This window comes from Piliocolobus tephrosceles, unplaced genomic scaffold, assembly GCF_002776525.5.
Source record: "Piliocolobus tephrosceles isolate RC106 unplaced genomic scaffold, ASM277652v3 unscaffolded_30373, whole genome shotgun sequence".
NCBI lineage: Eukaryota > Metazoa > Chordata > Mammalia > Primates > Cercopithecidae > Piliocolobus > Piliocolobus tephrosceles.
The window spans coordinates 1,847-11,831 of NW_022313614.1; the positions used below are offsets into that span (position 1 = coordinate 1,847).

At 50.4% G+C, this 9,985-nt stretch overlaps 1 protein-coding gene across 3 annotated transcripts; it reads left to right on the plus strand.

Annotated features, from left to right (window-relative positions):
- The first annotated feature begins 436 nt into the window (after positions 1-436).
- TOR1B (torsin family 1 member B) lies at positions 437-7,221 on the plus strand. 3 transcript variants are annotated; one of them, XM_023216956.1, is made up of 5 exons: positions 437-698; positions 1,392-1,657; positions 4,506-4,681; positions 6,163-6,290; positions 6,588-7,221. In XM_023216956.1, exons 1-5 carry the CDS (start codon positions 500-502, stop codon positions 6,827-6,829), a joined length of 1,011 nt encoding a protein of 336 aa, XP_023072724.1. In that variant the 5' UTR covers positions 437-499; the 3' UTR covers positions 6,830-7,221. The 3 variants fall into 3 exon arrangements, 1 of the variants encoding a protein (XP_023072724.1); XR_002732565.2 differs by having other exon boundaries at positions 438-698; positions 1,392-1,798; positions 6,588-6,683; XR_002732566.2 differs by lacking the exon at positions 4,506-4,681 and having other exon boundaries at positions 438-698; positions 6,588-6,763.
- Positions 7,222-9,985: the final 2,764 nt, after the last annotated feature.

Consider the following 9,985-nt stretch of genomic DNA (forward strand, 5'->3'; position numbering starts at 1 on the left):
CAGGTCCTGGGACAAGCAGTTCTCCTGCCTCAGCCTCCTGATTAGCTGGGATTACAGGCATGCGCCACCACACCCAGATAATTTTTTTTTTTATTTTTTAGTAGAGGCTGTTACCATGGTCCAGGTAACTTGTCAGGGAGACAGATGAGCAAGCAGGCAGCTTGTTTCACCATGTTGGCCAGGCTGGTCTCGAACTCCTGACCTCGTGATCCGTCCACCTCGGCCTCCCAAAGTGCTAGGATTACAGGCGTGAGCCACCGCACCCGGCCCGAAAAAAATTTTTTAAAAGAAAGAAACGGGAAACAAAACAGTCACCTACACCTTCGGGCCACTCACAAGGATGATGGCACTGTCCTCCTCTCCGCCCCTCACCAACATGGCCGCCCCCAAGGGAGTGGGCGGGTCTGCGGGGCGGAAGTGACGCACGAGCGGAAGTCCGTCCTGCCGCTTGGCCGCGGGGCGCCTGGCTCAGCGGCTTCTGCGGGCTACGAGGGGCGGTATGTTGCGGGCTGGTTGGCTCCGGGGCGCCGCGCTGCTGGCGCTGCTGCTGGCTGCCCGAGTGGTGGCGGCGTTCGAGCCCATCACCGTGGGCCTCGCCATCGGGGCCGCGTCGGCCATCACCGGCTACCTGTCCTACAATGGCATCTACTGCCGCTTCGCCGAGTGTTGCCGCGAGGAGCGGCCGCTCAACGCTTCGGGTACGGCGTGCGCGAGCGGTGGGTCGGCCCTGCAGGCGGCGCGGGGGCCTCTGCGACCCCAGGCCGGGCACTGGGGCGCGGAGGAACGGCCTCGTGGGCGCCTGGCACGGACCGGGCGCGCGGCATCTAGACGGCGGTGGTCCCAGCTGGGGTGGGTGGGGAGCGGATGGGGCGGCCCCGGAACCGTTCGCGGGAACGCAGTGCGAACTCCAGCCCTGGAAGCGGTGCCTTCGCGAACAGTCTCCAGGTCGTGGGGCTCTGCCCCAGCGCCTTTCTAAAGCTCCCGTTCCTGAGGATCACAGGCAGAAGAAACGGAAAGTACGGTGGGCGGCCCTTCTGCGCCCTGCCAATCCTATTAAGTAGCTTTCAGACGTGCTGCGTCGCTTAGAAAGCCCACATTTGGCCCCCGGTTTTCCTGCGGGCCAGCAGGGGTGGCTGGGAATAGCAAGCGCTCAATCAAGCGATGGTTCATCTGCGAATGGATGAACATTTAGCTTCCATATCAGACCCCAAAGCGTTAAGAACGGCCACATAGTCCGTTTACTTGAAAGTAGCATCATTTGACTACCTCTGCCCTAGGGTTTGACAGACACCCTGCTGGGTCCTTCTTGCTTTGGGCAGCTGGGAAAGTACTGCGTTGCTGATGCATTTTTAACGTCTGTTTCTCTCTCTGTTCTGGGGCTGTTCTTGCAGCTCTCAAGCTGGATTTGGAGGAGAAGCTGTTTGGACAGCATCTGGCCACGGAAGTGATTCTCAAGGCGCTGACTGGCTTCAGGAACAACAAAAATCCCAAGAAACCTTTGACCCTTTCCTTACACGGCTGGGCTGGCACAGGCAAGAATTTTATCAGTCAAATTGTGGCTGAAAATCTTCACCCAAAAGGCCTGAAGAGTAACTTTGTCCACCTGTTTGTATCGACTCTGCACTTCCCTCATGAACAGAAGATAAAACTGTACCAGGCAAGAGAACCCGCTATTATCTCGTCCGCAGGCCAGTCGGACTGGTCTGGGTGACCTGCTCACTAACTCTGGCCTCTGCTTCTCTTTCCTTTGTGTTGCAGTAGCCCCTGGCTCCACTGAGTTAAGGCACACTTAGTCCAGGTAGTTACAAAGCTCTCCTACAACGTTTCTCTTACTTGGTTCCAAAACAGTCCAGTGGGGTAGGGCATGCTATTCCCATTAAAAGATGGCGCCAAGGGCTGGGCGCGGTGGCTCACGCCTGTAATCCCAGCACTTTGGGAGGTCGAGGCGGGCGGATCATTTGAGGCCAGGAGTTTGAGACCAGCCCGGCCAACATGGTGAAACCCCATCTCTACCAAAAAGTACAAAAATTAGCTGTGCACGGTGGCGCGCGCCTGTAATCCCAGCTACTCGGGCAGCTGAGGTAGGAGAATCACTTGAACCTAGGAGGTGAAGGTTGCAGTGAGCCCAGATCCTACCACTGTACTCCGTCTCAAAAAAAAAAAGAGGATGTAGTCAAGGCCAGGTGCAGTGGCTCAGGCCTGTAATCCCAGCACTTTGGGAGGCTGAGGCAGGTGGATCACCTGAGGTTGGGAGTTCGAGACCAGCCTCACCAACATGGAAAAACCCCGTCTTTACTGAAAACACAAAATTAGCTGGGTGTAGTGGTGCACATCTGTAATCCCAGCTACTCGGGAGGCTGAGGCAGAAGAATTGTTTGAACCCAGGAGGCAGAGGTTGCAGTGAGCTGAGATTGTGCCACTGCACTCCAGCCTGGGCAACAGAGTGAGACTCTGTCTCAAAAAAGAGAGAGAGAGAGAAAAAAAAGATGGAGCCTGGAGCCAAGAGAGGCAAGGTGACTTACTCCTTATAATCTTTGTGGCAGAGCAGGAACTTGAACCAAAACCTCCCAACTCCCAGTTGACATGGTAGCCACATTCTCCGGTGAGTGAAGGCTTCTCCGGTGATGCTCCGGCATCCGCAGCAGTGCAGTTGGTGAGAGGGGCAGTCAGTCTTCAGGGATTAGCTTGGGGGTGGCTTCATTCAATGCTGCCCACCTCTGGTGCAGCCTCAGCGTTGCCTCTGCTCTTTGCAATGTAGCCCAGAGGTCTTTTTTCTCTCAAACAGGTTTTATTCCCTTTGTTCCTCCCATCCTTCATGTCCTTGGCATTGCTTTCTTCAAAGGAAGCCTCAAAGAACTGAACCTTGAGACCGTCTCTCCTTTTGAGATATTGTTTCCACATGTATTTTAAGTTGTCTAAGAGGGTTAGTTCTCACTTAAATGAATGTTGCCCTTGTCAAGGTTAACATTCCCACTGGCAATATAACAAGACCCCATCTCTACAAAAAATAAAAAATTAGCCAGGTGTAGTGGCATGCACCTGTAGTCCCAGCTACTTGGGAGGCGGACATGGAGGATCGCTTGAGCCCAGGAGGCTGAGGCTATAATGAACCATGGTTGTGTCACTGCATTCCAGTCTGGGCGACAGAGTAAGACTATCTCAAAAAAAAAAAATTCCTCCTGTTAGGTGGGGACTGAAGAAAGAAACAGAAACTTAACTGAACAAGGAAGTAGAAACATTTGCCCTACAAACTGACATGAGACAGGAAAGACTGCCAAAAAGGAAGGAAGGATTTTCTTGTTTTCTACATTCTTTATAAATCTCTAGAAACAGAGTAATATAAATGGATGAGGGCATGTCTCGGGGAGCTTCATGGTACAGCCTTTCACACTTTGGGGTAGAGGGCTTGTTGCTTGAGTGTCTATATGTTTGTTTCAAGAAAGCATCTGGAACAGATGCTTTTCATGAAATGTCAGTGAGTCAGCTCTGTTGGTCTGGGGTACTGTGTACTATGCAGGTCTAATCTAGTTTCTTATTCCTCAGTATGTCTGGTGGTACTAACTGGAGACTGTAGTCCAAGAGAGATGAAAACTATGGCTAGGTTAGCAGTGAATGATATTCACGGATCTTGCCAGGTGGCTCATTCCTATAATCTCAGCACTTTGGGAGGGTGAGTTGGGTGGATCACCTGAGGTCAGGAGTTCAAGACCAGCCTGCCCAACATGGCGAAACCCTATCTCTACTAAAAATACAAAAATTAGCCAGGTGGCTGGGTGTGGTGGCTCAAGCCTGTAGTCCCAGCACTTTGGGAGGCCGAGACGGGTGGATCACGAGGTCAGGAGATCGATACCATCCTGGCTAACACGGTGAAACTCCATCTCTACTAAAAAATACAAAAAACTAGCTGGGTGAGGTGGCGGGCACCTGTAGTCCCAGCTACTTGGGAGGCTGAGGCAGGAGAATGGCGTAAACCCGGGAGGCGGAGCTTGCAGTGAGCAGAGATCCGGCCACTGCACTCCAGCCTGGGCGACAGAGCGAGACTCCGTCTCAAAAAAAAAAAAAAAAATTAGCCAGGTGTGGTGTGGGGGATGGGGGCGCCTGTAGTCCCAGCTACATGGGGGTTGAGGCAAGGGAATCTCTTGAACCCAAGAGGCGGAGCCGAGATCATGCCACTACACACCAGCCTAGGGGATAGAGCGAGACCCTGTTTCAAAAAAAAAAAAAAAAAAATCACGGATCTTGTACCTCTTACACCTTTAAAAAGTCACAGTTAATATGTCATTTGAGTTAGGAAAAAGCTTCTCTGCATTTTAGCATCTGTCTCTGCCAATTTCCACTTTTTAGAAATAAGGTTTTAGAAAAGCTGTTACCCAGCGAGTGGGGGTGAGGGTGCAGTTCTAAGAGCTCTGACCTCGTCCTTCAGTGCATGAGCAGATGGTTCCTGTGCTCCTCTTGGTGCACCCTTTGAGCTTCGCATCCTATTTCTTCTTTCACGGTTGGTCCAGGACCAGTTACAGAAGTGGATCCGCGGTAATGTGAGTGCATGTGCGAACTCTGTTTTCATATTTGACGAGATGGATAAATTGCACCCCGGGATCATTGACGCAATCAAGCCGTTTCTAGACTACTACGAGCAGGTTGACGGAGTGTCTTACCGCAAAGCCATCTTCATCTTTCTCAGGTCAGCGGGAGGCTGTCTTTTGGGGCACACAAGCCCTTCATTCTCTCAATGATAAAATGAGGTCCTGAGGACTATCAGCACTTTGTTTACCAGGACAAAAGTGCCTGCCTGGCACAAGGCACTTACCTACTGCTTTACTTTTCTTTTCCTTTGCCAGTCTCAGCATGGCACACAGTGTGGGTTGTGGAAATGAACTAAAGAAATAATCACTGGGCCGGGAGCGGTGGCTCACGCCTGTAATCCCAGCACTTTGGGAGGCCGAGGTGGGCGGATCACCAAGAGATCGAGACCATCCTGGCTAAAATGGTGAAACCCTGTCTCTACTAGAAATACAAAAAATTAGCTGGGCGTGGTGGCACGTGCCTGTAGTCCCATCTACTCAGGAGGCTGAGGCAGGAGAATGGTGTGAACCCGGGAGGAGGAGCTTGCAGTGAGCAGAGATCATGCCACTGCACTCCAGCCTGGGCAACAGAGCGAGACTCTGTCTCAAAAAAAAAAAAAAAGAATCAATGATAGCAGGCAATTTTAGCCGGGCATGGTAGCATGCGCCTGGAGTCCCAGCTCCTGGTGAAGTTGAGGCAGGAGGATTGGTTGAGCTCAGGAGTTCAAGGTTTTATTGAGCTATGATCATGCCACTGCACGCCAGCCTGGGTGACAAAACAAGACCCCGACCCTAAAAATGAAACAAATGAAAACAAGTAATTTTATTAACTGCGCATGTTCGTTTTTAGGGTTATAAAGAGCCATAGCATTATCCCAGCTAGTTGTGAATAAACATTTTAAGTTCCATGAGAGCAGACACTTTTTTGTAGTAGCACTCAGTAAATATTCCTTTACGAAAATAGATATTTGGCCAGGCGTGATGGTTCACGCCTGTAATCCCAGCACTTTGGGAGGCCGAGGTGGGCAGATCACTTGAGGTCAGGAGTTCAAGACCAGCCTGGCCAACATGGTGAAACCCCATCTCTACTAAAAATACAAAAATTAGAAGGGACATGGTGGCAGGCATCTGTAATTCCAGCTACTCGGGAGGTGGAGGTTGCAGTGAGCTGATATTGCACCACTGCACTCCAGCCTAGGTGACAGAGTGTCTCAAAAAAGGGAAAATAGAGCAGGTTCATTTACACAGAAGTTGTTTTTTTTGAGACAGAGTTTCATTCTTGTTGCCCAGGCTGGAGTGCAATGGCGTGATCTCGGCTTACTGCAACCTCCGCCTCCCTGGTTCAAACGATTCTCCTGCCTCAGCCTCCCAAGTAGCTGGGATTACAGGTATACACCACCATTAGCCTGGCTGATTTTTGTGTTCTTAGTAGAGACGGGGTTTCTCCATGTTGGTCAGGCTGGCCTCGAACTCCTGGCCTTAGGTGATCCGCCTGCCTCGGCCTCCCAGGGTGCTGGGATTACAGGCGTGAGCCACCACACCCGGCTGACACAGAAGTCTTAATATGTGATTCTAATCTTTATTTCTCTGGCAAACTCAGCAATGCAGGCGGGGACCTTATAACTAAGACAGCTCTTGACTTTTGGCGGGCCGGAAGAAAGAGGGAAGACATTCAGCTGAAGGACCTGGAACCTGTACTGTCTGTTGGAGTCTTCAATAATAAACACAGTGAGTACACCAGGGTAAAGGAGCCCCTTAACTGTCCGGCAGTGAGCCATCTGCTCTTGCATTGTTTCACAAAGCCACAGGATCCCACTGGACTTCTGGCTTTGCTAAAGTCGGGAATTTTCTTAGGTATGCTGTCCTTGAAACCAGTGAGTGAGTGTCCAGCTGAGTCCTACATGGGCTTGTTGCACACTGACAAGAGACTCTCTTAAGGGGTACGGACTTGAGGCACGTGCTGAGGGTTGGGATTGGAGCTTGGCCAGGTGGCGGTGGCAAACCCAGCTTTGTCTTGTTCTGCAGGTGGCCTGTGGCACAGTGGACTGATCGACAAAAACCTCATTGATTACTTTATCCCCTTCCTGCCTTTGGAGTACAGACATGTGAAAATGTGTGTGAGGGCCGAGATGAGGGCCCGTGGTTCTGCTATAGATGAAGACATTGTCACAAGAGTGGCAGAGGAAATGACGTTTTTCCCCAAAGACGAGAAAATCTACTCAGACAAGGGCTGCAAGACTGTGCAGTCGCGGCTTGATTTCCACTGAGCTCCTATCTGGATGGTAGGAGGCAGCTGGGAGGCTCCACACACCAGAGGCCTTGCCTTTCAGAAGAACCCTGAAGACCGCTTTGCGGTTTTGCCTGTTTGCACCTTAGAGTTTGGGGATATAGAATCTTTTTTTTGAGACAGGGTCTCGCTCTGTCATCCAAGCTGGAGTGCAGTGGTGCAATCCTCAACTCACTGCAACCTCCACTCCCAGTTTGAGTGATTCTCATGCCTCAGCCTCCTGAGTAGCTGGGATTACAGGCATGAGCCACTGTGCCCGGCTGGGATATAGAATCTAAGAGGTGATTTTGGAAAACACGTGAATCTATTGCGTGCATTTGTCATTTTGCAAGATGACAGCCGTCCAGCTCTTCTTTGCGGCTGAAGATGAACTTTTAAAATCCCCTTCACACTTAATATACTGACCGTGACAGAAGTGCCTGAAAACAGCTGTGCATGGCAGGCCTGGCAATGGTTTCTGACTCACAGCACCCGCACCTCAGAAGCTACTCTCAGGACTGAAGGAGTCCAGGAACCTGCTGCAGGCTGAGGGGCACTGGGTTCCCACCAACAGGCTGGGGAGCGCTGGGTTCTTATTGGCTGAAAACATCCTTTTGCTCTGTTTCGTTCTTTTTTTGTCTTTGAGACAGAGTCTCGCTCTGTCGCTCAGGCTGGAGTGCAGTGGCGCGATCTCCACTCACTGCAAGCTCCGCCTCCCGGGTTCACGCCATTTTCCTGCCTCAGCCTCCTCCTGAGTAGCTGGGACTGCAGGTATCCACTACCACGCCTGGCTAATTTTTTATATTTTTAGTAGAGATGAGGTTTCACCGTGTTAGCCAGGGGGGTCTCAACCTCCTGACCTCGTGATCCGCCCGCGTTGGCTTCCCAAAGTGCTGGGATTACAGGCATGAGCCACCGCGCCCAGCCTGTGTTTCATTCTTTACACAGAGTTCACTGACTTGAAGTATATTCAGTTAAAATCGGGGGTGGAGGTGCAGACCGTGTCTGACAGGAGGATGTGGCCTTGCCTGCTGAGCACTCTTGATCTGGGCTGACCTGTCTGTGTGTGGGGTGGGGCCTTCACCTAACACCTCTGCAGCAGACCTGGACAGACAGGTCTCTCCGGGCTGTTCCATTGTTCTGGCTGCTAATACAGCCCTGGCTGTGGAATCCTTCACCATCTCAGCTGGTATCATCCCCAGCCTTCCTTGTGCTGCATCTCAGCTTGGCTCACTGCTAGAATCCCTCCAACCGTCTATCGTCATAGAGTTAAGTCACAATGAGACCACTGGCTTTCAATGTGAGTCCTTGGTTTCCATGGTGAGATGCTTGTTAAGACTTTATACTTGGGTCAATCTCTCACTTTATTTTGTAGAACCATTTGAAATCCTAGGATGTGCTCGTTCTGGAAGGATGACATGGGCTCAGACTGAACAGTCAGCTGGCAGATCTTAAAGGACATTGCTCATTTTAAAACAAGGGAAGGACACAAAATGGAATGATTGCTTAGTCCTTTCTCAGATACTCTTAAAACAATTTTTTATTGTTAAATTTGTGGTGATATGTGGTCACAACCGTGGATCAAACAAGGTCAGTCTAAAGTCGTGGCAGGTGCTGCGTGTGACCTGATATCACCACCCGTTGTGGCAGCGCCAGGCTGGACTGCCCTGATCCCTGGCCCGTGAGACTTGGCTTCCAGCCAGTGTGAATCATTGTATCTGTCTCATAATCGCAGCACAGCTGCAGACACAATTACAACAATGTGCACCATTTTTTTACATAAAAATATGGTAGAATTTATGACATGGAAATGCCTTACAGGGTATCACACTTAGTCTTGAAAAAAACACCAAGGTGAGGTTTAAAATTTTTAGTACGTATCCTCAAATTGGAGCTAAGTTACACTTCTTTTATAAAATGTTGGGCATCTGGTTGAGAGGAGACAAGATTTTCTCTGTTTACAGTGATGCAATAAATACATATTTGCCACCTTTGGACTGCTATTACTGATCTGTAACTTGAAAAGGCCATGGTTGATCATGACCCCGCCTCCACCACCTCCCTTGTAAGATGTGGACAAGAGCTTTACTGAGCTACTGAATATAAAATAATAAAGCCTAGATTTTATCGTGAAATGCCACTTGCTAACTTTTTTTTTCTAGTTTATTTGGTACCAAAGTTCAGAATGAATTTCAGCAGCACAGCTGGATAGGCGGGTGGGCAATCAGTGCGATACAGAGGCAGTATTTACCTTAAAAGCTCTTCCCCTAGATAAATAGAAGTTAAATTAGCTGATGGATATTTCATCAAAGACAGACTTCCAATAAAATACTTTCTCCCAAAATTAATGTGGGAGGAAATTGAGGTACTGGTAAAGATCTCTGATATCCTGAACCTGAGCTCAGGTGAGGAAACCTAACCCCTGAAATGTAAAAACTGGTAAATAAGAAATCCGAGGCCGGGCATGGTGGCTCACACCCATAATCCTAGCACTTTGGGAGGCTGAGGCGGGCGGATCACCTGGGGTTGGGAGTTTGAGACCAGCCTGACCAACATGGAGAAACCCCATCTCTACTAAAAATACAAAATTAGCCGGGCGTGGTGGAACATGCCTGTAATCCCAGCTACTCGGGAGGCTGAGGCAGGAGAATCGCTTGAACCTGGGAGGCGAGGTTGCCGTAAGATGAGATCGCACCATTGCACTCCAGCCTGGGCAACGAGTGAAACTGTCTCAAAAAAAAAAAAAAATCCTAAATGCTAATCTGATCTTGGCTTAATTACACGTAACCCGGTATTGTCTCTTGTCAGTGAATGGCTAACACCCACCCTCTTCACAGGATTGAGGATTCGCAGATTGACTAGAAAGCACAAACCCGGCCGGGCGCGGTGGCTCAAGCCTGTAATCCCAGCACTTTGGGAGGCCGAGACGGGCGGATCACGAGGTCAGGAGATCGAGACCATCCTGGCTAATACGGTGAAACCCCGTCTCTACTAAAAAATACAAAAAAGTAGCCGGGCGAGGTGGTGGGCGCCTGTAGTCCCAGCTACTCGGGAGGCTGAGGCAGGAGAATGGCGTAAACCCGGGGGGCGGAGCCTGCAGTGAGCTGAGATCCGGCCACTGCACTCCAGCCTGGGTGACAGAGCGAGATTCCGTCTC